At 54.3% G+C, this 26,553-nt stretch overlaps 1 protein-coding gene across 1 annotated transcript in view; it reads right to left on the minus strand.

The window, feature by feature from the left end:
• Nucleotides 1–25,057, minus strand: part of LOC308253547 (interleukin-4 receptor subunit alpha-like) — a 47,538-nt gene extending 22,481 nt beyond the window's left edge. The window contains exons 1-4 of the mRNA XM_080679131.1: nt 24,953–25,057; nt 9,436–9,523; nt 7,659–7,800; nt 5,998–6,149 (exon numbers count right to left, since the gene is read on the minus strand). Of these exons, the coding sequence (XP_080535257.1) occupies nt 5,998–6,149; nt 7,659–7,800; nt 9,436–9,505 (364 nt within the window). The 5' untranslated portion in view covers nt 9,506–9,523; nt 24,953–25,057. The remainder of the gene's footprint in view (nt 1–5,997; nt 6,150–7,658; nt 7,801–9,435; nt 9,524–24,952) is intronic.
• Nucleotides 25,058–26,553: the final 1,496 nt, after the last annotated feature.

A 26,553-nucleotide genomic window follows, 5' to 3' on the forward strand; every position in this document is an offset into this window, starting at 1 on the left:
TTTTTTTTTTTTTTTGCCTGTGTCTGTCCAATTTTCCCAACACCATTTATTGACGAGACTGTCTGTACTCCATTGTATGCTGTTGCCTCCTTTAGTGAAGAGTAATTAGCATTATAGCTTGGGTCGATTTCTGGGGTCTCTGTTCTGTTCCATTGATTTGTGCGAGTACCAGGCTTTGTAGTATAGCTTGATATCTGGTCTTGTGATCCCTCTAACTTTGTTCTTTTTTCTCAAGATTGCTGCAGCTATTCAGTCTTTTTTTTTTTTTTTTAATTCTATACAAATTTTTGGAGTGTTTGTTCTAGATCTGTGAAGTATGCCCTTGGCAATTTAATAGGGAATCTATATATTGCTTTGGGTACTATAGACATTTTAATAATGTTAATTCTACAAATCCATGAACACAGTAAATTCTTCCACTTATTTATATCCTCTTCTATCTCTTTTTTCAATGTTCTATAGTTTTCTGAGTAGAGGTCTTTTACCTCCTTGGTTAAATCTATTCCTAAGTATCTTAATTTTTTTGTTGTTGTTGTTGCAATGGTAAATGGGATTTTTTTAGTTTTTCTTTCTGAGAATTCATTATTAGTGTATAACAATGCCAACGATTTCTGGGTGTTAATTTTGTATCCTGCTACGTTGCCCAAATCCTTTATTAAATCTAGTAGTTTTTTGGTCGAGTCTTTGGGGTTTTCTATGTACAATATCATGTCATCTGTGAATAATGACAGTTTTACAATCTCCTTTCCAATGTGGATGCCTTTTATTTTTTCTTCTTGTCTGATTGCTGTTGCTAGGACCTCCGGTACTATGTCGAATAAAAGTGGTGAATGTGGACAATCCTATTTTGTTCCAGTTTTTAGGGGAAATGGTTTTAGTTTTTGCCCATTGAGTACGATGTTGGCTGTAGGTTTGTCATACATGGCCTTTATTATGTTGAGGTATGACTCCTCTATTCCTACTTTGCTGAGAGTTTTTATCAAAAATAGGTGCTGGATTTTGTATCACATTTATTGATTTGTGAATATTGTACCAGCCTTGCATCCCTGGAATAAATCCCACTTAGTCATGGTGTATGATCTTTTAAATATATTGCTGGATCCGATTTGCTAATATTTTGTTGAAGATTTTAGCATCTATGTTCATCAGGGATATTGGCCTATAATTCTCTTTCTTTCTGGTGTCTTTATCTGGTTTTGGAATTAGGGTAATGCTGGCCTCATAAAAAGAACTTGGTGTTCCTTCCTCTTGGATTTTTTGGAATAGTTTGAAGAGGATAGGTGTTAATTCTTCTTTGAATATTTGATAAAACTCTCCTGTGAAGCCATCCGGGCCAGAGCTTTTGTTTGCTGGGAGTTTTTTTTATTACTGCTTCTATTTCATCAGTAGTTATCAGCCTATTCAGGTTTTCTGCTTCTTCCTGATTCAGTTTTAGGAGGTTGTATTTTTCTAAGAATTTGTCCATTTCATCCAGATTGTTCAGCTGTTGGCATATAGTTGTTCATAGTATTTTCTTACAATCCTTTGTATTTCTGTGGTGTCAGTGGTTGCTTCACTGCTTTCATTACTGATTTTATTTATTTGGGTCCTCTCTCCTTGTTTCTTGATGAGCCAGGCTAAAGGTGCATCAGTCTTGTTTATCTTTTCAAAGAATCAGCTCTTGGTTTCATTAATTTTTTGTATTTTTTATTTTAGTCTCTATGTCATTTATTTCTGCTCTACTCTTTATTATTCCCTTCCTTCTACTTTGGGCTTTTCTTGTTTTTCTCGTTCTCTACCTTTAAGTTGTAGTGTTGGATAGTTCATTAGCAATTTTTTTTGTTTCTTGAGGTAGGCCTGTAGTGCTAGGAACTTCTCTCTCAGGATTGCTTTCACTGTGTCCCATAGGCTCTGGGTTGTGTGTGTTCATTTTCATTTGTTTCCAGGAAGTTTTTATTTCTTCCTTGATTTTGTTGGTGACCCATTCATTGTTTAATAACATGCCATTTAGCCTCCATGTGTTTGAATGTTTTTTGGGGGGATGTTTTTTGTAGTTTATCTGTAGTTTCATGCCATTATGATCCACGAAGATGCTTAATATGATTTCAATCCTCTTGAATTTGTCGAGACTTAGCTTGCATCCTAACATGTGGTCTGACTTTGAAAATGTCCCATGTGCACTTAAGAAGAATGTATATTCTGTATCTTTGGGGTGAAATTTTCTGTAAATGTCTATTAAATCCATTTGATTTAGTATGTCATTTGGGGTTCCTGTTTTCTTCTTGATTTTTTTGTCTAAAAGATCTATCCAGTGATGTCATTGATGTGTTAAAGTCCCCTACTATGATTGCATTGCTGTCAATCTCTCCCTTAAAGTCCTCTATAAGTGTTTTTATATATTTAGGTGCTCCTATATTGGGTGCATATATGTTTACCAGGGTTATATACTCTTATTGTGTTGAACCTTTTAATATTATGAAATGGCCTTCATTGTCTCTTGTTATGGCCTTCATTTTGTTTTTGTTTTGTTTTGTTTTTTAATATATTTTATTGATTTTTTATGGAGAGGAAGGGAGAGGGAGAGAGAGTTAGGAACATTGATGAGAGACAAACATCAATCAGCTGCCTCCTTCACACCCCCTACTGGGATGTGCCTCAACCAAGGTACATGCCCTTGACCAGAATCGAACCTGGGACCCTTGAGTCCGCAGGCCAACACTCTATCCACTGAGCCAAACCGGTTAGAGAATGGCCTTCATTTTGAAGTCTATTTTGTCAGATATGAGTATTGCTACTCCAGATTTTTTTTTTTTTCGTTTCCATTTGCATGGAAAAATTTTTCCCATCCCTTCATTTTTATTCTGTGTTAGTCTTTTGTTCTGAGGTGGGTCTCTTGTAGACAGCATATATATGGGTCATGTTTTCTTATCTATTCAGCTACCTTATATCTTTTTACTAGAGCATTTAATCCAATTGCATTCAAGGTTATTATTAATAGGTACTTGTTTGTTTGTTGTCATTTTAATTTTTTATGCCTGTGTTTCTCCCTCTCTTTCTATTTCTTCTTCTTACAACAGTCCCTTTAGCATTTCTTGCATTGCTGGTTTAGTGGTAATAAACGCCTTTAGTGTGTTTTTTGTGTTTTTTGTTTGTTTGTTTGTTTTTGTTTGTTCGTTTGTCTGCGAAGCTCCTAATTTCACCTTCAATTTTGAGTGATAGCCTTGCTGGATAGAGTAGTCTTGGATTCAGTCCCTTGGTTTTCATTACTTTGTATACTTCATGCCCCTCCCTTTTGGCCTTAAATGTTTCTACTGATAAATCAGCTGATAGTGTAATGGAAGCTCCCTTGTAGGTAACTTTCTGTCTCTCTCTTGCAGCCTTTAAGATTCTTTCTTTGCCTTTAACATTTGCTACTTTAATTATGATGTGCCTTGGTGTGGATCTTTGGGGGTTCATCTTGATTGGGACTCTCTATATTTCCTGGACTTATGTGACTTTTTTCTTCACCAAGTCAGGGAAGTTTTCTGTCATTATTTCTTCAAACAGATTTTCTATTCCTGCTCAGCTTCTTCTCCTTCTGGCACCCCTATGATGCGAATGTTGTTTTGTTTCATATTGTCCCAAAGCTCCCTTAAACTCTCTTCCTGCTTTTATATTTCAGAGAAGAAGGGAGAGGGAGAGAGAGAAACATCAATGATGAAAGAGAATCATCGATTGGCTGCCTCCTGCACACCCCACACTGGGGATTGAGCCAGCAACTCAGGCACGTGCCCTGACCAGGAATCAAACCATGACTTCATGGTTCATAGGTCGATGTTCAACCACTGAGCCACACTGACTGGGCTCTCCTCCTGCTTTTTAATTATTTTTTCCAAATTGCTGCTCTGATTGGGTGGGTTTTTTCTACCTTGTCTTCTAACTCACTGATTCAGTCCTCAGCTTCTTCTAGTCTAGTGTTGAAACCATCCAGTGTGTTCTTTATTACAGCTATGTCATTCTTCATTTCCTCTTGATTCTTATTCATGTTGGTGTATTTCTCATTTAGCTCCTTATAATTCTCATTAAGTTGTTTGTAATTCTCACTCAGATGTTTGAGCATCCTTATAACCATGAATTTGAATTCTTTATCTGACAAATTACTTGCCTTCATTTCATTTAGTTCCTTTTCTTTCGTTTGGGGGTTGTTTCTTTGTCTTTCCATATTAGCAGTCCAGTAGTCTGGGGAGCCAGGTGAGGACTCACAGCAGCAAGTCCATGTGTTCAGAGGTGACTGGTCCCACCAGGTCACAGTGGTGCATCCAGTCTTCTAGTGGCACTGGGTTAGGCGCATCTGGTCTCTGTAGCAGGTCCATGTGTCCAGGGTGCATCACGTCATGTCTACCGGGCAGTGTCAGACAGTGGGCCATTTGCGCAGGGGTACCAGGTAAAACACAGTGGGTCACAATGACAGGGCTGGGCACACTATGTCAAAGCAGTGGGGCCAGTCATCCAAGGGCACTGGGCTGGGAGTGCTGGTTCGGAGCAGCAGGTCCCTGTGTCCAGGCTGGGCCCATGTCAGAATGGTGGGGCAGGCCAGGCACTCTGTTGTTGAGGGCAGAGGGTCAGACCAGGGGCTGCTCCGCTTGTACAGAGGGCAGACTGGTGTCCCACTCACCTCTATGGTGGGGCAGGCTGGTGGCTCTGCTCACAGAGGGGGTGGGGCAGGCTGAGCACTCGCTGCTAATGAGGCGGAAGGCCTGTCTCTCCCTGTGAGGAGGCAGCACCAACCGGTTGCTGACTCTGCTCCCTGAGGGCAAGCTGGGCACTCAGCTGCCAAGGAGGAGTCTGGTCAGGTGCCCATTCACCAACGGGGCCAGACTATTGCTCTACCCTGAAGGAGGCTGGGCAGGCCAGATGCCCTGTTCACCAAAATAAGGGGCACGTCCGGCACACTGCCAGTGGTTCAGCCAGCCGGTTCTCCAATGTGCACAGTTCAGGCTAACTGAGCCGATATGACTGGTCTGTGTGCCCAGGGACTTCAGGTCTCAGCAATGGGGCTGTGAGCATCGGTCAGTGGTCTAGGGGCATTGGGGCAAAGTCAATCCCCACAGCCTCCTCCCACGGAGGACCCTGAGGCTCCCTCAAAATGGCACACCCTCCCTTGAAGTGGAGAGAGGTGCCCGGACAAGCAGCAGTGGCAGTTCCTCTGCCTGGATTGCCCCAGTCACCCCCTGAGCTCCCGCTCCAACAAACAGAGGCCCTCTGCCTGGCCAGGGTGGCTCAGTGGTTGAGCATAGATGTATGAAGCAGGAGGACCTGGTTCGATTCCCAGTCAGGGCACATGCCTGGGTTGTGGGCTCGATCCCCAATAGGGGGCATGCAGGAGGCAGCCGACCAATGATTCTCTCTCATCATTGATGTTTCCATTTCTCTCTTCCTCTTCCTTCCTCTCTCTGAAATCAATAAACTTTATTTTTTTAAAAAACAACAAAAAACAAATAGGTGCCCTCCCACTCTCACACCCACACACACTCTCCCTCTCACGCACTCTCCCACTCACACACTCACCCTCACTCCAGACCTGCCCACCGCCATGTTCTATTCTAAATGGTGTTTTGAACACCTGTCACTACCCCCAGCCAACTCCTAGGGAATGCCTGCAGGGACTACGGGCAGCAGCATAAGGTCAGCCTTCCATGGACTGTCTGAAGCAGCAGCAGCTGAGCAGTCGAGGGAGGATGGACGACAGTTCCCAGCTCAGTTTCCAGTCTGCAGCAAGCACGCCTTCCACCACGCAGCCTTATCAACACCCAGTCAAGGTGCTCACATTCAGGGGGTTGAACTGTCTGAGCTGAAGGGGCCTGGTGCTGCTCAGCCCAACCCCATTTCAAAGATGGGAGGACTAAGGCCCAGACAGGGCAAGAACCCCATCGAGTTTAAGGAAAGGCTGCTTGGGCCCCTCCCCCAATTGGAGCCTGCCTGGCCCACCCCAGGGCAGGGGCTTAGAGCAGCCACCCCGCCCTGCCCCGCCACACTCACCATGCTCGCCAGGCCTGAAGGAGCCACTCCACAGCCACTGCTTCCCAGCCCACAGGTCCAGCTGGTAGATGTCCCCACTGCTCACGTTGTCCATCAGCATGTCGCACAGGCACACAGCGCTCTCTCCATTCACAGGGACACACGTGCGGTTTCTGTGGACATGGGCTGCGTTAGACTGGTCGTGCACATATGGGTGTCCCCCGCACATGCCTCAGGAACCACATGCTCTTCTAGTTCCTGGTCACCTGCCTCAAGGACCAGGTCAGGGGACTGGGAAGCAGAGCAGCCAGCCTGTGTGGTGGGACAGTGGGCTAGGACCGCCTTCCCTGCTGCCACAGCCCCTCACCACACCCACATGGGCTCGGACACATCCCTGGCTGCGGCCTCTGTCCCAGGACTCAGCTCATCCCTGAAGGCCAGTGAAAGGGAAGAACTGTGGCAATGAAGATTTTGTAACAGCACGTGTGTGGGGGAACATACCTCGGGGCGCAGCCTCTCCCATGCACAGGGGACGGTGGCACATGCCCTGCCACTGCACGTCATCCTACCGTGCCGCCCCACACAGCCAACCTGTGTCAAACGTTTTCCGTAAAGGGCCAGACAGTGAGTATTCAGGGCTCTGGAGCCAGACCATTTCTGTCCCCGCTACACACTATGCTGGTCAAGAGCAAATGGTTAAACACCCCCCTAAAGAGGGAATGCAGAAAGAGGGGAGGGGAGAGGGGAAAGGGCAGTTTTACTCTCTAAGCGAGAAGCCAGCAGTCTCAAGGTTTAACAAGATAATAATGCTAGGTGCTTCTCATGAATTCTGAGAGACCACAGCAAAGTAAAAAGGGGACCTTGAGAATTAATCTGCATCAAAATAGTCAGAAGAGGAATTTGAAACCTATAAATGGGGGTATACCTCAGACCCCACCCCACTCACTCTTCAGATTAGCGGAGAGCCCGTCTGCCCTTCATAAGACAGAAGCATAGGTTTGCTTGCCTCGCTTCTTTAATAAATGTGCATGCTCCAATTGCTTTAATAAAACTGGCTTCATCACAGTGAAATCAAGGCCTCTCGTATAAATTCATCGATATGAGAAGACAAGGAGCGAGGCTGGGAGCAGCCCTCTCCCCCTGGCTCGGGGGGCTGTCCGGGAGCACCTCTGGTGTCGGCGAGAGGTGCCTCTAACAAAACCACCTGCCACTCTACTCTCTCTCACACGCGTGCAGGGGAGTTCTCTTGAGAACACGTGGCCTGTTATGGTGTCACTGCTCTGATGGCTGTGTGCTGTTGTGATTTAAATGTCCTGGTTTAATTCCTAACAGGGTCCAGAGCGATCGCTACAGGCTACCTGCACAAACGCTTTTGGGGTCCTCGCTAATTTTAAGCATGCTAGAGTCCTGAGACTAAGTGCTTGAGAACTGCCTGGTCCAATATTCCACCCACATCCACATGCCACAGGCCTGGGTGAGTGCGCTCAGAGCGTCATGACACACCCACCGTATCACACACTGCGCCCCGGCGCCCCATCTCTAACCCTGGGCCCAGTAAGAACCGCAGGGAACCGCATTCAGCACCCGGCACTCCAGGGCACCACTGGGATCAGGCGAACTCAGGCCAACCTCCCGGCCTCCCCTCGCCCGCCCCCCTTCCACCTCCCCCGGCACAAGCTTACTCTTCGGGGTTCAGAGAATCCAGCTGGTAGGTCAGGCGGAGCTCGGAGCTGCAGTCGGTGGGGCCGCCCATCCTCCACTCACAGGTGGAGGAACTGAGGTAGTCAGAGAAGCAGGTGGGCCGATGCCGGACCTGAATACTCCCTGGGGAGACACAGGAGCACCCTGAGCAGCCGCAGCTCAATAAGCAAGAGGGCCATGGGCCACCGGGACAGGTCGGAAACCAGCCCGAACAGGACCAAGGGGCCCATCACGAAGCAAGGGAACCACCGCCCCGGACCGCCATGTGCCAGTCTTCACAGAGCCTCCAGCTGCACTGAGGTGGCTCCTGAAGCTGAAGAAGTTCCCTGGGGTGCAGGGCCCGTTGAGGGGACACCCCAATGACCTTTGTGTGCTGCAGCTCACCTACTTGCCTTTGGCCAAATTAAAGGGAAAATACGTGGCAGTGTGAGGAGGGCGGCCCGCCAACAGGCACCTGCCCCACAGCGGCGTGCGGGAGGCGGTTATCCCCTTGCCGCTCCCGCCCCTTCCCCTCCCCACTCTGAGCTCAGGAGGCTGATCCCCACCATCTTGTCACCCAGGTGCCCGTGGCCTCTGGCTCCTTGTTGGGTTTGGCCAATATCAAAGGGTGGGATGAGAGGTTGGGGTGCTTCGTCCAGCCACTCAGTGGCAGAGCTGGCTTTGAACTGGCAGGATGTCCTGGCTTACTGCAGCGCCTCCTCCCTGGCCTCCCAGCTTCCACCCTTGTGCTTACAGACAACGGGATCCCTTTTAGTGTAACAGGTCATGTCGCTCCTCTTCTCAAACCCTCAAGGTCCTTCCTGACTTGGTCGCCTGCCTCCCGGCCCCACCCCAGCCTCCTCTGGTTCCTCCAGCCCTCCTGGCAGGCTCTCGGCTCCGGCCTCCACTGAGGTCCTCCCCCAGATATCTGCGTGCTCCCCCTCCTTCAAGTCTTTGCTTGAGTGCCTGTCACTCATGAGGACTTCCCTGAGCACGTGTTTTAAATTGCAATCCTCCCCTTGACCCCGCTTTCGCAGTCCTCCCTGCCCTGCTCTATATCATCTTTTTCCACCACCTTCTAACAATCCTTAGAATCTATAATAATAAAAGCATAATATGCAAATCAACTGAATGACTGAACAGCAGAATGACCATCCAAACGACCTTCCGGACAACCATGCTGCCAGCCAAGGCAGGTATGATTTAATTGGTGGGGGGCAGGTGGACAGGGCCTCCCTCTGTGGGGCATCTATCTGGGGGCCCGGGGATTGATCGCCCCACAGAGGGAGGTCCAGGCCACCGGCCAGTGATGCTGTGGTGGGTGTGTGGGGCCGGCCAGCGATCGCCCTGAAGAGGGAGGCCCAGGCCAGCCAAGTGACCACACCCCATGCCTGTCACCCGCAGAGGGAGGCGATCGGTGGCAGGGGAGAGGGGCAGCGCCACACAGATGGCAAGCAGTGGCAGCAATGGGGGCGGGGCCAGCTGCCGGCAGCCAGGGGAAGGAAAGCCCCCATAGGCCCTAGGGACTCTACCGGAATGGGTCCCGGATTGCAAGAGGGCACAGGGCAGGCTGAGGGACCCCCACCTCCACTGCATGCACCAGGCCTCTAGTTAACTTATAATTAGGGCCATGTGTCACTGGCTGTCTCCTCCCACTACAGTGTAATCTCTAAGGCCAGGGATCTTTGTTTTGTTCACTGATTGAGCCTGGCAGGTAGACAGTCAATACATGTTTACTGAATGAATGAATGAATGAATGAATGAGAGGTGGTGACTTACCAGAGCCTGCCACCCACACCAGGATCAGGCAGCTCACAGGGAACGTGAGCCCAGAGCCAAGCTGCCCCATCGGGAGGTCCTAAGGCACCTGCGGAGAGAAAGTGAGCCCGGTTAGTGCTGACTCGTGGTCCCCGCCACCCCAGTCATCCCGAGTGCAGCCTTCAGAACTCACCTTACTCCAGACACAACCGTCCCCCACCCTGGCCATTTGTGTCTCTGGCAACAGTGAGCCCTCCATGTTCATCAGAGATCTGTTCATATCATAAAACCCAACCCAGATGCACAAAGCCCTGAGTGAGAGCCAGGAACACCTGTCCCAATAGATGCTTCTTGGAAAAAGCCCAGGGCCTGGCTGAGTGTGTGGATCCCTCGGACTTCTGGAAGGTCATACTGCATATCTGCATATAAAGGTTCTGATAAGTCCCTCAGTACAGAAGTTTCTTTCTTCATTTAACCCAACACTTACCAAATTTATTTACCCAACCTTCATTTGTTTGTGTGTGTGTGTCAAAACCCCTGAAGGATTTTTAATTCCTTGAAATATAATTTGGAAATGCTAACCTAACTATTCAACCTTACAGAACTGGTTAAATAAATGATGATATACACATGCAGTGAAGTATTAGGTGGTCGCTAAAAATGATGCTGTTGGGTGTGTTAAAATGGTGGCCCCAATTCTTCACTCCTGTGTCCATGTAATCTTGCCTTGAATCCCCCCACCCACCGCTCTGGGCAGGGCGTTCCCCTGCATTTGGACTCTGGGCTCGCCATGTGACTAGCTTTGGCCAGCAGAATATTAGCCAGAGTGAGGCATGCGCAGGCCTGCTCTGGCACAGCCACTGCCTGGAGGACGTGCCTGGCCTCGCCTGTTGGAGGATGGTGACAGGCAAGTCCCAGCAGTCTCCTTCCGCATTGGCAAGGGGCAGCTGCCCAGTCCTGTGGTGAGCGCACACCTCCGCAGGGCTGGCAGCTGACCTTGCTGACCTCAGTGCATGGGCGAGCCCACGAGGTCAGGCAAGCCCAGATGGCTGCGCCCACACGCTCGAGCTAAGAGTCCCTGCGCCTTTGTGCTTGTTCCTGACAGAGCACATTACCCCCTCCCCGACTTCTGACCCCACAGAGGGCCTTCTGTTCTGTGGTTTATATCAGTGAAATCATGTACCAGCCTCGTTGTGTTAACGACATCCCACAAGACGTAACTGGGAATAAAGATTGGAAGGTACAGACACCCAGAGAGAAAACACAATTCAAATCCCCCAAATCACAAGGCCAGCAATACCCCTCACATGTTAGTCTCTATTCCTTCTCTGCTGCTATGATTATAGGGAGGTAAATATGAAATCTATTTACCAAAATAGCAGCACCTTCTACATATGAAAACTTAGGTTTTAAACTCACTGCATCATTAACATCACTCCACACAACAAAACTGAGACCCACAGCCTCGGGCCAGTGGTGCCCACTGTGTGGTGGGTCTGGCACTGGTTGAGCCTTGTTTACTCTGTTTCTTTGTTCTGCACAGGGTGGTGTCTGCCCGTCCCTGGGGGACCCCACCACACATTTCTCCTGTTATCTCCTTAAGTCCACACCTGCTCTGCCACGCACTCCTGTGACCCCTGAGCAAGCAGCTCGCCCTCCAACCTCAGTCTCCATCGCACCGGGCGCTGTGAGGATCACATGAGCTGACACACGGGAGGCCTCAAGCCACCTGGCACAGGAAGGGATGGGGGAAGGTCGCCAGTGGTTCTCATTAGGAAGATGCTCAGAAGCAGATCCCATTGTGCCACGGAGTGTCACTCCCCACACTCCTGGCACCTCATGCCAAATGCCCCCTACAAAGCACTGTCCTGGGGTGTGTTCCGGGCAATGCTGACAGCGCCCACCCACGTTCCCACTTGGGTCTCTATCTTGGGGTCATATTCAGAAAGGCAGCTGCCAGGCCTCCTCCTGCTGCTTAGTAGCCATGTGCTGTTCAGACAGTCACTGTCTCTGGGCTCTGCCTGCACAGGGAGTGACAGGCATGAAGCTCACAGGTGCCCTGCACAGAGGAGGCGCCGGCCCTAACGCACAGCACGGTGGGGGCTGAAGCCACAGCAGAAGCCCCAGCCCCTGCAGGAAGCTCTCCAGGGGCTTCATCCCACGTGAAGGCTCTGCCAGCGGCCGCCTCCCTCCCCAGCCCAGCAGCTGTGCACCTGGCTCCTGCCACCTGCTCGCCTCCACTCCTGCTGCTCCTCCCCACTCATGCCCACCCCACCCTTTCCTCTCCCATCCTTTCCATTCATTTTCCTCCCTCAGCCTCTCTCTCTTACTTATTTATTCACAGGAATAAATTACCCCTCAATACTCCAGTGTAGATTTCAGGGAAACAAGGACATTCTCTGCATAGCCCCAGTGCAACCAGCAAAATCAGGAAATTACACGGATGCATGACGCAATCTAAACCATTGACACTACTTCCATTTTGCTAACGGCCTCCACAGCGCCCTTTGTCCGCCCAGGACCCAGCCAGGCATCGGGTCACCATGCGTCCTGGCACCCAGGCCATGGCTTCTAAATCCTATTCTGCTTTGAAAGGAACCAGCGCCCCTTGGGGAAATTCTGGCTCCAGGAGCGGGGAGGTGCCAGCCTGGATTGTCGCTGTGCCAGAAAGGAAGGAAGTGCTCAGGAATGCTGGGGACATGGTAAAGGACAGGAGTCAGCTCAAACGATGCCCACTGGCATCACAACAGACGTTATAGAAACCACTGTAACCCCGGGAGTTAGAGCAGGGATGCAGGAGTCTGCAGGGACAGGTCACAAGGGGGGAGCAGGGACAGCTCTCGTCACCACGGCAGCCTCTAGCTCCCACCAACCTCGTGTTACTTATTTACTAATTAATGAGTCAGAATAACTAACATTATAATTTTATATAATCTATCTTACCTAATAATAGATAAACATGTAAATTGACCGTACCTCCGCTACGCCCACAGCCAATCAGAGTGAGTATGCAAATAGAAGGCCACAGATGGCGGCCGCCCAGCTGCTCCAGGCGTGGAGTGACCAGGCAGGGCAGGACGCCTACTATGAGAGGGAGGGCAGGGGTGAAAAGGATCTACAGGAGCGGAGTGCCGCAGCAAAGACAAGACTGCAGACTCTGGCCAGAGTCTGCAGCAAAGATAAAGAAGGCAGACTCTGGCCGGAGCGAAGGCCTGGGTCCCGGGTGCCAGAGGAAAACCGGTGCTGGAAGCCAAGGGAAGGAAGGCCTATACACAAATCTCTTCGTGCAACGGGCCTCTAGTATATATATAAAACCCTAATATGCAAATAGACCAAACAGTGGAACAACCAGTCACTATGATGTGCGCTGACCAGCAGTGGGCATGTGCAGAACATGATGGGCATCGGCTGCAGTGGGATGGTGGGCAGGTGAGTGGGGGTGCCAGACCAAAGTGGGATGCCAGTCGCTGTCATCGGGGTGAGCCTCTGGTGGTTACTGCAAATTCTTTGCTCCCACGCCACAGTCCCACTTGGTGCTCACACCCGCTGCCGGCGCCCAGCGCTGGTCCCGATCCCTTGGCGCCATTAGCGGCCCTGATCACCCCTGAGGGCTTCTCCGCCTCCCCCTGCTCCTGAGGGGCAATCGGGGCAGCAGCCACTCACACCTGCTCTTGGCACCAGCCCCAATCGCTCCATGCCATCAGCGGGTGCAAGCAGGGCTGGCGTCATCTACAAACCCCCATGAGCCAGAGGTGAAGCAGCAACTTAACCAAACAAACACACCAACTAACGCCATATTAACAGAGATATGAGATCCAGGACAAGGGAGGTGACGGTGCCCAAACGCACCCGTGCTTCCCTCGGGAAGAAATGCTGCTGACTTGCAGCTTGTTGAGAGGATGACAACGGGCACAGAGAGGGCCCAAGTCCAGAGGGCAGCCTCATCATTCATTTAACATACGATATTTACCACATCCCTCTACACAATTTGGTGCTTTTCTCTTGTTAATCCTCACTCTCAGATATCTTTCCATTGATTTTTAGAGAGTAGAAGGGAAGGGGAGAGACAGAGAGAGAAACATCGATGTGAGACACATTGACTGGTTGCCTCCCACAGGAGGTACAGGCCCTTGACCAGAATCCAACGCACTACCCTTCAGTTTGCAGGCCAGCGCTCTATCCACTGAGCCAAACCAGCTAGGGCTCTCTATACACATTTCAGTCATACTAATTCACTCAATACTCAAAACAGCCCCATGAAGTAGGTGCTATTATTCCCCCATTTTCAGATGAGGAAACCCAGGCACAGAGCGGTGTTAGCGACGGCCCTGGCTGCAGTGTGGCAGGCTCGGCTGTGAGCAGGGAGCTCAGGCCCCAGAGCCTCAGTGCTCAGCCTCTCCCTCCGTCTGCCAGCAGAGTCCTTAATGTCCTGGGAACCACAGGCCCGTCTGAACATGGGTGCAAACTCCAATCCCTCGTTCTAGACAAGTGCAGACATTTAACTTTGCATTCCACCTCAGGGGTCCACAGATCCCCTGAGCCCAAGTGAGGACTCCAGGTCAGAGGCCCCTCCTCTGGTCAATTTTGAGAGTCTGAACAGAGTTGTGGCAGGATTTTCCTCAGCCCAGAGTGGGGCTGAGAGAATGGGACGGGACCACAGGGCGGTCAGCAGTTGCTGCAGACCTGGGTCACCCCAGCCTTCTCCATGCTGCTGGCACCCAGGCCACGAACTGCCCCTCAGGCCTTCACTGGCCTCCGGCTCTGAAGGTGTCTTCACCCGGAGGCACAGCTCCCCAGGGGTCACGGCCCACCCAGGAGGAGCATCCCCAACACAGAACACAGTCCAGGCCCGGGAGCGAAGGCGGCCAATCCAAAGAGACGCTCTGCCTGATTCCATGTGTGTAACATTTCAATGTGTAACACTCCTGAATGGCAGCACTGGAGAGGGAGAGCAGGTTACTGCGGGGTAAGTGGGGCAGGCAGGAGGGGAGGAGAGGAGGGCGGTGTGGCTATAAAAGGCAACACAGGGAGGGATCCCTGTGAGGACAGACCGCTCTGCGTCTTGCCTGTGGGGAGGAGACACAAGCTGTGCGTGTGATAGAACTGCACAGAACTGAAGGCCTGCACGCGAGGGAGTGCAGGAAAGTGGGGTGAGCTGCACCAGGTCCTGGCTGTGGCCATGCACCTCAGTTCTGTAAGGTGTCACCTGCGCGAAGCTGAGCGTACAGGGGGTCTCCGTATCATTTCTTACCCCTGCATGTGAGCCCACAGCTGCCTTAAAATTAAAGGTTTCAGGCAATAAGAAACCTCAAGCCCCTGCCACCCATCCACTGTCCCCTCCCCCTCCCCCACAAGTCTTGCGTCCCACTGGCCTCTGACACTCCCAGCCCTTCTGTCCCATGCAGCCTTTGCACCCCGAAACCCATCCCCTAACCAGGGCTGCCCCTGGTACTCATCACAGCACCCTGCTTATAGCTGCCATGTACTTATCACCGTCTCTAATCATATCACTGAGGTTACACGTGTGAATGCTGGTTTTATTTCAGGAGGTAGATGGCAAAGATAGAAAGATCTGACTGCAAAAATTTTTCAACTTCCCCAGGTCAAAACACACCATAAAAAAAGAAGCAAGCAAGCAAAAGACGAGAAAGAGATAGCAATATACTAGTACATGATGGAGGGTTAATGGCCTTAATATATAGAGGTCTTACAAAGCAGTATGACGGTGGGGGGGGGGGGGGCAGGTAAAGGCATGTACTGGGGGGGGAGGGGAGGCCGGTGGGAGGTCAATGGGGGAAAAAAAGGAGACATATGTACTACTATTTGTAATACTTCAAACAATAAAAAAAAAAAGGCAGTAAGACAAGCATGCCTGTAAGAAACAAGAGGCAAAGAAGAAACAGCCCTCTCGTTCTGCTGCGAGGTCCTGAAGTGGCGGTGTGAAAGATGGCCTGTGACGTTTAAGTGATTTCGTTATCTTCACATGTAGAGGAGAGTGCAAGCCCAGGAGGGCCGAGCTGTGGTCTGCCGTGGGCATTGCCTTGTCCCCGGTGCCTAAACAGTGCCTGATCCGTGCCCAGTGTGTGCTCAATAAACAGCTATGAAATGAGTGGTTGGCTAAACTTCAGCAATAACAAATTCAGTCATCTACCTTTAAACATGGGTATGTACCAAGCTTTTGTGCATAATAATTGCTATGCATTCGTAATGCTTATCACGTGCCCGGCATTGTTCTCAGTGCTTACAATGTATTAACCAACTTGGTTCTCCAAGTTGTAGGAGGTAGGTACCATTAAGAGGTAGGTACCATTAAAATCCCCATTAAGAGGTAGGTACCATTAAGAGGTAGGTACCATTAAAATCCCCATTAAGAGGTAGGTACCATTAAGAGGTAGGTACCATTAAAATCCCCATTAAGAGGTAGGTACCATTAAAATCACCATTTTCCAGATGAGGAGACTGAGGCACAGAAAGGTGAGAGCATTTGCTTGTGGTCACAGCGCTAGAGACTGACCCTGGTCAGTCTCAGTCCAGAATCCAGGTGCCTAATCACTGTGTCCTGCTGCCTTTGAAATGCAGCCCCTGCAACCCTGGGATGTGGTGTCATTGTCCAAAGAGAAAAACTGAGGCCCAGAGAGGGCAGGTGGCAAGGCCAAGGTCACGGAGTTAGGAAGCAGCAGAGTGGGTGATGGCCTGAGCCGGGAAGACAGCAGCTCAGAGGGAAGCGCCCCTGGCAGAGAAACCCATCTAGCTCACACTTTATCTGGGACAGGTGAGTGGCGAGTCTTGAAATGTCAGCGGCCAGCACCATCCGGAAGTGACGGAGGAGGCTCGTCCTGAGCCCAGAGGGTGTGCAGGCCTCTTGCTCCTCTCCTCCCTCCTGACCACAAACCAGCGAGAAGGGGCTGGATCAGCAGACAGGAGGCAGCCAGCCCCATGACAAGAGGCCTGTGGAGGAAGCCAGCGACACTCGGGGGCTGCGGTGGCCTCCCTTGGGAGCCACTGGTCCCTAAAACTCCACAGTCTTAGCCAGCCGGGAGCTTCCTCCGGCCTCGGGGACAGCGGGGGCGGTATGGCAGGGGGCCAGGGACACACTTCTCCCTGAGGCAGCAGCCTTCCCGGAACTGCTGCCTGGCCGGGGTTCCCAGAACCAGCAGCACGTCAACAGCCCCACCCAGGACAGTGAGACAGCCCAGGCCTGCAGCCTGCCTGCCCCTCCTCCAGCCCAGCCAGTGGGCTCAGCCTGCCTGCCCCTCCTCCAGCCCAGCCAGTGACGGGAGGGCTGGCGGCATGCTGGCTCTGCTGGCGCAAGAACCAGGAGCAAGAATCAGGAACTCAGCCAACAGAGCCCACCAGGCTCCTGCGTACCTACTGTGTGCTCCAGGTCTTCACCCATTCACCCATGTCCTTGTGTGTCCTTGTTGCAGGTGTTTTCTGAGCACCTACTATGTGCCAGGTACTAGAGATGCAAGCAAGGCCATTCACTCATTCATTCCTTTCTTCCTTCTTCCTTTTGACAAATATTTGGGTGAGAAGAGAAGTTACTGGAAGGTCTGAGCAGGGACGTGACACCGTGGGACTTTTCAAACCATCCCCCGGGCTGTGTGGTGTGAAAGGCCTGCGGCCCAGGGCGACGCAGGGCCCAGTGAGGAGGCCGCGGCACTGGTCCGGGCAGCAGGTGCGGGGCTCGCACTGGGTTGTGGGGAAGGACTGGGGAGAGGGGCTGGGGCCCGGATCTGGCTGAAGGTGGAGCCCACAGCTTTTGCTGACAGAGTAGAACTTGGGGTGGGTGAGAGGAAAAGGGGATGAACGAGGCCGGAGCCCTGAGCGGGTGGAGTGGCCATTTACCCGGTGGCGTGGACCCTGGAGGAACTGCGTGAGAAGCAGGCTGCAGAGAGTAGGGGCAGCACCCTAGGAAAATGTAAGAGGCAGCAGGAGGCGCCGTGGGTGAGGGGCACGCTGCTCCTCTAGGAGGTGACCCGGGGAGGACGAACAGAATTCTCCAGGGGAGGCGGGGAGTGTGGAGAGGGAGGAGAATGTCCCAGAGGGCACCATGGCTCCCTGAGGGCAGGGAACGTTCCTCGTCAGAACCTGAACCCAAGCCTGAGGCTGGCACACAGTGGGCACTTGGTACATGGCCACGTGCACGTCACTGTGTCCTCGCTGAGGCATGTGCACAGCCTCCCTCCATGCCACGCGCTGTTCAGATGTTCTAAGTTCCCCCCCGCCTCCGCCCCGAGGTGAGTACGATTATTAAACCCACTAGAGGCCTGGTGCACGGGTGGGGTCCCTAAGCCTGGCCGGCAATCAGGGCCATCAGGTTCCCCGCCTCCCCGCCTCCCTGCCTCCTCCTTTCCTCACTCCCTCAGTGCCCCACCACAGCCGCTGGTCACCCACCATGTTCCGCGCCGACCCTGGTGGTCAGCACACTTCATAGCGAGCAGTCAAACTCCCAAGGGGACACTTTGCATTTTAGCCTTTTATATATAGAGATTTTACAGATTCTGAAGGCTCCTGGGAGAGAAGAAGGAGGGGAGGGACAAGTGAAGAGTGAGCGAAGGGTCAGTTCTCACCACACAAGCTGGGCCCTTGGCTGTGGTGCTGGGTAGGAGAGGTCGGCATGGAGCAGGGTGTCAGCAGGGCCAGAGACAGCCTGTCTGCAGGCTTGCGAGCAGTCCCGACGCCCCCAGGCAGCGGGAGCCCTGAGGGAGGTTCAGCAGGAGAGGCTGCTGTCTGGAAATCCCATCCACCTGTGTGTGCCAACAGGGGGCAGGAGGACGGGTGCTGGAGCTGGAGGAGGGGGCAGGCTCCATCCTGTCTGGAAGTGGGCGTGGCAGAGGCAGTGGCTGCTGGTGGCAGCTGGGGTGGAGCTGGCCTTGGTGGGCAGTTGTGCTAGGAAGGGAGCCAGCTGGCTGGGGGAGACCACACACTCCGCCACACTGCAGACGCGTGACTTCACACGGGCGGTGGCCCTGGAGCCATCCGGGAGGCCACACGTCCCAGGGGCTGGGAGGCCCAGGTCCTGGTGGCTGGACTCAGGAGGAAGTTTGGGCTGGAGACAGATGTGAGGCCACTAGCTGTGGCTGAAGGCCGGCGGCTGTGCAGTGAGCCACGACTCTGAGAGGAGCAGGAGAGGCTGGAGCTGGGGCCTCCCCCATGGACGGGCGGGCCGGAGCTCTGGAGGGAGGCGCCATCTCAGGGACAGGCTGGCATCTTGTGCCAACGGCCACTTTATGGCAGTGTGTACCCTTGTGCCAGCTGTGGACACGCGGAGTCCAAGCAGCCAGTGGGGCCCCTGGGGAGGCACAGGAGACTCCATCTAGGATTCTGGAAGCCACGCCATCGACAGGAGGCCCCGGAGGCCGGGAAGGAGGCTGAGCCAGCGGCCCTACAAGCCCTCTTCCTGTTTCATTTCTCCGCACAGCACTTACTCCTGCAGCACATCACACGTGCACCCTTCCCGGTCACTGTGCAGATGCCCCCCAGATGCCAGCTCCCACAGGGCCAGAGCCTGGGCCCACCACCTTCCTGCTGTGGCCCCAGAGCCCAGGCCAGTGCCCTTTGCCATTCCCTGCGTCAAGACGAATGACTAAAGAACTCTGGCTGTGTCGTCTGAAAAAGCGAAGTACTGGGTAGTTGTTGGAGGACAATGGTCGCCGCCTCCAAGGGGCAGAACCAGAGGAGCCAGAACGTGAAAGCTCCTGGAAAGCTAATTGGCTCCATCTCAGGAAAGATCTTCTGCCGGAGCTGCCCAGCGGCGGCGGGACCGCGGGAGGCCTCTGCTCCATCCCTGCAGGCAGGCTGGCCGGAGCTGCGGCTCCGTGGGCTCGGAGGGCTGCCGGCCGGAGACCTGGTGTCTCTCCTCCCGAGAAGGGCCTGTCCCCTTCTGAAAAGGCACCACACGTCCTGGCTGCTCGGGAGCCGCGGCCTTCCTCCCCTCTCCAGATGCTCTCAGTGCCTGCGCTCCCTTATCTCCCACCAAGAAACCCGGTCTCTGCCTCCACGCCTCGTGGGAATGGCTCAGCACAGCGGCTACGGCTACGAGCAAGTGAACGACTTCCTGGTCAGCGGCCCTGGGCTTGAATCCAGACTCTGTCCCTCCTCAGGGAAATGGGGAGGCATCCAGTGTTCCCCCCAGCACAGTGCCTGCTATGGAGTGGGGCCTCCACTGGTCCTGTGCCCCTTCCCCCCGCATCCCCTCTGCCTGGGTGTGTCCTCACTGTCTGGCCCTGGGGAAGGTGCTCACTGGTAAGTGATCGTCTGTAATGCCACTCCTGGCCTGACCACGTCCACGGGGCTGCTGGCTGACCCACAGCAGGCGGGCACACCAGCAATGATTGCAGCAGCAGCAGGCGGCCCTCGGCATTTGAGCCCCGTTTCCATTATGTGTTTAAACTCAGTGGTGAAGACTGCGGACCCTGGAGCGGCGGGTCACAGCCCTGCTCACCACCTTGCAGCTGTGCCCCTGGACGAGTTACTAGACCGTTCTGTGCCTGTTTCCTCGTCTGTGACGTCTGGAGAAGAGCGGGTCCTGCTTTGAAGGGCTATTCTACAAGTCCAGTGAGATCATGCAGGCACCTGGCTGCTGTTGACTCCCTATGTCCCCGCCCCTCTCCGCCTTGCTCAGTTCCAGCCAACCGCATCAGCTTCCTTGTTGTGGGTCTAACACACCGAGCCCGTCCCCACCTCGGGGCCTTTGCACTTGCTGTTCTCTTTCCGGGATAGTCATGTGTCTTTTACTTCAGGTCTTAGCCCAAAAGTCACCCCCTCGGACTGTGTCCCCAGCCCCTGGCATGTTCGCTGAGTGCACGCGAGCCGTGAGCCCGGTGCTGGCACTCAGGACCCGTCGCTCTTAGCTTGTGAGCTGCTCTGCGGGCTGGAGGCTGCTAGTCCCTCGATACGTCCTCTGCTCAGAACTGCGCAGCCTCCCCTCAGGAAACCTGCTCCACAAACCCGGCTGGTGACCGGCCCAGCAGTCCCAGCACCCAGGCCGCTTCAGCCGAGACCCTGGCTTTCTTAAGCAACCTGGAGGAGTGGGGGCCCCGGGGCCCAGAGTGAGGATGAGTCTGCGGAGCCAAGGCTGCACCTGAGGCATCAGCGCTTCCTGGAAAGGCACAGACGCGCATGAGACGAGCGGCCCACGCGGAGCAGGCGAGCAGCGGCAGAAGCAGGTGGGCGATGGACGAGACCTTCTCTACTCCCAGCCTCTGCCCGTCTTTAGTGTCCTCCTCAGGGAGGCCATGGCCCGCGTCACCCTGCTCCCCTTCCCCTTCGGGAGCTGTCACTGCAACGGGACATCGCAGGTCCACGTTCCCTCAGCGAAATCCTGGGGCCAGAATCCCTCCGATTATACAAAGGTCACCGTGAACAAATACCAGCCGACGGAAGCACCCCCTCCCCTCCACGCGTCCAGAGCAGCACCCGGGACCCATCACAGGGACATCCCTGCAGGACAGACGCGCTCAGCGAGGAGGAGAAATAAAGGCCCCAGTGGCCTCAAGCTGAGCTTGGGTCAGGTGGTGCACCCGACTGAAGTTTTTGTGAAAAAAAATGCGGTTTTCTGAGCCCATGGCTTTAGGAATTATAGATAAGGGTGGGGTCTGTGAGCATGTTTGTTGGTATGGCCTGTCTTCTCAAGTGGAATTTAAGCTCAGGAGGGCAGGGACTTTTTCAGCAGCACCTGGCACCTGCCTGCACAGGTACATGCCCAATACACATTCGAAGAAGAAATGAATGAGGAAGGCAGGTGTTGGATATGGAGAGGTGACTCTGTCCTAAATGGGGACAGAAACTGCAATCACTGAGCCAAGGGCAAGGTGCCTATAAAAATTAGCTTGTGAACATCCCCCGGCCCATACTCATTTTACTGGCAAGCAAACCGAGGCTCAGAGAGGTTAGGCAGCTGCCTCCAGATCACAGATGGGAAGCAGCAAGCTCACATCTGAACCTGGGGCCCTGCCTTCAAGCCCATCTCTGTGCCTCCAGCTCAGAGGAGCAGAAAGACTTGCTGGAAGTCACACAACAAGCAACGGGAATACGGCCCATCTGACGCTGGCTCCTGCAGGACCCTGCAGCCACCGCTGGGTTCTCCCATCCACTCTGGCAAGGGCAAGTTCATACAACATCCTCGCAAGCCATCGGCCTGTCTTCTAGACCAGCCAAGGGAAGTCTGGTCTAACATGGCCAGGTATGTCTCCACAGTGCCGGCCATGAGGAATGCTGGGAAAGATGTCCCTCTTGGTCACCCCAGCAAACCGGGACAGTGAAGAACACAAGCTGGGGAGGGAAGTAGGTTCGAATCCCTCCCTGTCAGTCCTACACATGGGACCTTAGGCAAGGCCACCACACACATCGCTGATTCTGTTTCCTCACCTGCAAAATGGGCAGACTAACCCCCATCCAATGGGCTCATTTTTATTTAACGAATACATGGTGCTTACTCTGTACCGGGCGTTGTTCTGTATGCCTGACACTTACTAATTAACTTCATCATCACTACAATGGCATAGTCACTGTACTTTCACAAATGGGGAAACTGAGGTCCTGAGAAGTCAGCTACATAGTAAGTAGCAAAGCCACTCTCAGCACCAGGCAATGGGGATCCAGAGCCCATGCTCTGAACCTCTGGGCTGTGCTTTTTTCTTTTTGTCTTTTTTTTTTTTTTTTCGTTGTTAATTCTCACCCAAGGACACATTTTCCATTGATTTTTAGAGGGAGTGGTGGGGGGAGAGAAACATTGATGTGAGAGAGACACATGGATTGGTTGCCTCCTGCACGAGCCCTGACCAGGACCTGGGCATTGAACCTGCAACCCAGGTACGAGCCCTTGACCAGGAATCAAACCTATGACCCTTCCATGCGCGGCCGCTCTAATCACTGAGCGACACTGGTCAGGGCAGGCTATACTTCTTGACAGTAACAATAGACATGAGTGTTTACTGTGGATGGACTATGTGTTGGAAACTGTGTTTCATAAGATGTGAGGAATAGAGCACCGAGGGGCCTTCGGTCCCTGCCCCCTCCCAGGTGCACGGGAAGCAGCTGAGGGCAGTGAGCTGTTTGATCCCAAACGCCTCCATCCTGGGGCAGGTCAGGGGGTAGGGGTAGGAGAGAGGGTCCAGGAAAGGTCCCCTTCCCACTTCTCTGACACCTCACTTCAGCTCCTTTCTGAATCTGAGCATCAGGAAACGGAACGCTTGGGGGACAACCTCCCTGCCTGCTGGGCTTTCTGCAGCCCCCGGCTCTGCTGTACAAGCACCAGCACTCAGTCACTGCTCTGATGTGGAAATCCTGAGGTCACCACACATGCTGGGAAATGGGTGTGTTGTAACCAGGGCAACTCGCTAGTGGGTTCCCCCTGCTGCCTTCCCTGGGCCTCCCTCCAGATTCAACTCCAAAGGCCGGGTGGGGCCCAGGAATCTGCATGGCGGCTCTTAGGGCTCAGGCAAAGCAGGACACACTGGCCCCCTCCTCAGCAGGGCACTTGAGACCTTCTACAACGTGGCCAAGCCCGCCTTTCCATCCCCTCTGGCTTCTCCCTGCTCCCTAGCACCCCACGCCACGCCTTTCACACTTCCCAACCTTTTCCCACGCTGTTCCCACTGCCAGCATACCCTCCCCCCATGCTCCCCTGCCCAGCTCCTCTCCTCCTCTCCCGGCTGCTCAGGGTCCTGCTCCGTGAAGCCTGTCTCATGCCCCGTGAAGAGCTGATCACCCGCCCTGTGCTCCCCCCTCCCCAGAGGGAGGCCTCCTCAGGGCAAACACCAGTGCCCAGGGCAGCCCTGGAGCAGTGCCCAGCAGGAGCCCTGTGAGTGCTGGTGAGTGAGGGAACGGCTGGGCTGGCCCCTCCCGTCCATCCTCAGCATCCTCCTCTAATCACAGGTTGGACTAGCCGAGTTCAGGGCCCTCTGCAGGGCTCTGGAACCCCCTGACTGTGGGGGACACCCTGGCCATATGGACACCCAAGCCTCAGTTTCCCCAACAGACTTTAAGGTTTTAATAAAGGCGCTGATGTCCCAGCAAATGCTCCAGCTCCTAAGAGGCCACCCATAGGGGTGGAGCTGCAGGGTCACAGCTCACAGAGGACTGGGGCTCAAGCAGGTTAGAGCTGGTCTGAGGGCGAGCTGTGAACCCCAGCATCGGCCACCAGTCCCTGGTCCCAGTCCCTTCTAATTATAGAAAATACTAGAGGCCCGGTGCATGAAATTCGTGCACAGGGGGTGGGGGGTCCCCAGGACCCCTTGGGGGATGTCCAACTGCAGGTTTAGGCCTGATCCTGGGGACCCATGCAGTCAGACATCCCTCTCACAATCCTGGACCGCTGACTCCTAATCGCTCACCTGCCTGGTTGCCCCTAACTGCCCCCCCTGCCGGCCTGATCGCCCCTAACTGCCCCCCGCTGCCAGCCAGGTCGCCCCCAACTGCCCCCTCTGCTGGCCTGGTCGCCCCTCACTGCCCGCCCCCCTGCCAGCCTAATTGCCCCCAACTGCACCCACACACACACTGGCCTGGTCTCCCCTAACTGCCCCCACTGCCGGCCTGGTCGCCCCTCATGCCCCCCTCCCCCAGCCTGGTCGACCCATGCAGCCTGCTGTTCAGTCGTTTGGTCTTCCCTCACTAACCCCCCTGCCGGCCTGGTCGTAGGAAGCCATGAGGGTGTGAGGGTTAATTTGCATATTACCTCTTTATTATATAGGATAGATTTGGGGTTTTGTTTTTAAATCCAGATTCCTGAGTTTACTGAACCTATCTCCCAGAAGGGGCCTGGGAGCCTGCAATTAATCAGATCCCTGGAGAATTCGTTTATGGGGAAGTTTGACAAATGCCATGGTCAGGTGGAGGCAGCGGGCTCTGGCGGCAGACTGCCCGGGTTCCCATCCTAACCCACGCTTTCCAGTGGGTTATTTATGCTGCCTGTGCCAAACATGCCCTAACCTGGAAAATGGCCGTGATGCATAGCACGAGGAGAAAGTATTCTGACTTAACTCCGAATACTGTCAGCGCCCAGAACAGCCTGCACAAAGGTGTCCCTAGTGCTGGGTCCACCCAACAATATTCAAATAAGGAGGCCAAAGGTGGAAGGCCTTGTTTCCCCAGATTCTTGGACCTGGCAATCTATTTACAGTTTTCAGGACTTTCCCAACCCTTCTCTCCCCTCAGTCCTCACCAGCTGCGCGTGTCCTGGCCGGGGTGGCGGCCCAGAGAAGGGGCCTGCGTGGCCCAGGACCTGCCTTACCCCGCGACCCCGACGTTCCTAAACCCCGAGAGACCGTCTCAGATGCACAAGTTTGGGGGGCGCGCCGAGCATCCAGGGGTCAGCCTGCCTTCCCAGCTCCCTGCCTCGGCTGCCCTTGGGCGACATGGACGGAGCGGGCCGCTCTCCGAAACGCGAGGAGCCCGAGGGCGGTCCGGGTGCAGGTCTGGCGGTCCAGGGCCCCCGCGCCTGGCTTCACCGGCAGCAGTCCTCGCACTTCCCGGACGCCGGCCACGCGCCCCCGGCAAACCCCGGCCTCTGCCCCGCACGGGCCCCGCGTCCTACCTGCGCGCTTCAGTCCATTCCCTAGACCGCGCCCGAGCGGGAAGTGGGGACTCCGGGGTGGCCCGGCAGAAGGCGCTGCGCGGGGCTTTCCTGGGGCGGGACCGACCGCCCCGCCTCCCCGCGCCCGCCCCCTGATTTGCATGCACCTCCTCGCCCGCCAACAGCGCCGAGTCCGCGTCCGAGTCGCTGTCCCTCCGCCCCCGCGAGCCTCGAGCCAGGCCGCTGACCTTTCCTGGGGGCGCCCCTGCTCGCGGTCTCCCCCGCAGCAGCGAGGTCGCGCCCTCGGGGAACCCGCAGTAGTTCCCGGAGCTCTCAGAATGAAAGCCCGTCTCCCACCAGGCCCATTCGCTGCGGCCGGTCCCTGCGCCCCTCCCGCTGTCCTTCCTGCCCGGCCCCCCCACCCCCTCACCCTGCCGGGCAGTGCGTTTGGGGCCGAGGGTTGGGCAGCTTTAATCTTCTCCCCTCCCCAGCAGCCCAAGGACTGCTAAGTGCCGGTGTGTGTTCATCCCTCCCACATGTTGACTGAGCCCTACTGTAGGTCAGGCTCCGGGAAAATTCAGACAGTAAAACACTGTTCTCTCAACAGCTGGTACCCCTGACACCCTGTGCTCATTTAATGCTCACAGCTGCCCTGTGAGGAACTGGGTTACTCCACCCATTTTATAGACGGGGAAACGGAGGCACAGAACCTCTGAGGGAAGCTTGCTCAGAGTCGCAGCAGGTGTGGCATTCGAACCCAGGCTCTATAGACCACTAACCACTGGGCCACATAAGAGCCCTGATGCAGCCAGAAGGTAGGAAAACCACTAAATGGATAAAGTATTTCAGGTAACAAGAGGCCCCAAGAAGAAAGCAAAAAGAGGGTCCTATCAGGCAAGTGGGGCTGGTGGCTTGAACGTATCCTTAAGGGGAGGCATTTGAGCTGAGAACCTGAAGAGGATAGGGGGGAAGACTAGTTAGGGAGAGAGAACAGCAAGTGCAAAGGCCCTGGGGTGGGAACCAACTTAGCATGTTGTAGGGATGACTGAAGGCCAGGTTGGCTGGAGAGCCTTGAGGAGGGGAGCGCAGAAGGAGGCGAGGTAGGAGTGTGCAGACTCAGGCCCAGCAGTGCTGGGGACCCAGAGAGAATGCTGACCCCACCGTGCCCTCAAGTGGCTCCTGGTCTGAGAGTGGAGGCAAACTCCTGGGAGCCAAGGGCAGCCCAAGGGGCTCTGTGGTGGAGGGTGAGCCAGGGAAGCAGCACAGCCTCTGGTGAGGAAGGGCTGGTTTGCCGGGGGCGGGGGGGCAGTACTTCAGTTCTCCTTCCTCATTATTCACACACTCATTCTCTCTTGGCCCTACAGCAGCCCTGGGCAAACTACGGCCCACGGCCCGGATCCGGCCCGTTCGGCTGTTCTATCCGGCCCGCGGAGCCGAAAGAGCGGAGGGTTCTCTTGCTCTCCCCTCCGCTCCTTCACCAGCAGCAATGTTAACATGGCAACGTCTGGAAACACAGCCGCAGCTCCTCCTTCTGAGGGGCAGATTTATATCCGCCCATTCAGTAGAAGGAACAACCTCTCAATCTTCCAGAGGCTCCTTGTAATGGCCGCGGACGCGTCCCC

The sequence above is a fragment of the Plecotus auritus genome (assembly GCF_963455305.1).
Source record: "Plecotus auritus genome assembly, chromosome: 7".
Classification (NCBI taxonomy): domain Eukaryota; kingdom Metazoa; phylum Chordata; class Mammalia; order Chiroptera; family Vespertilionidae; genus Plecotus; species Plecotus auritus.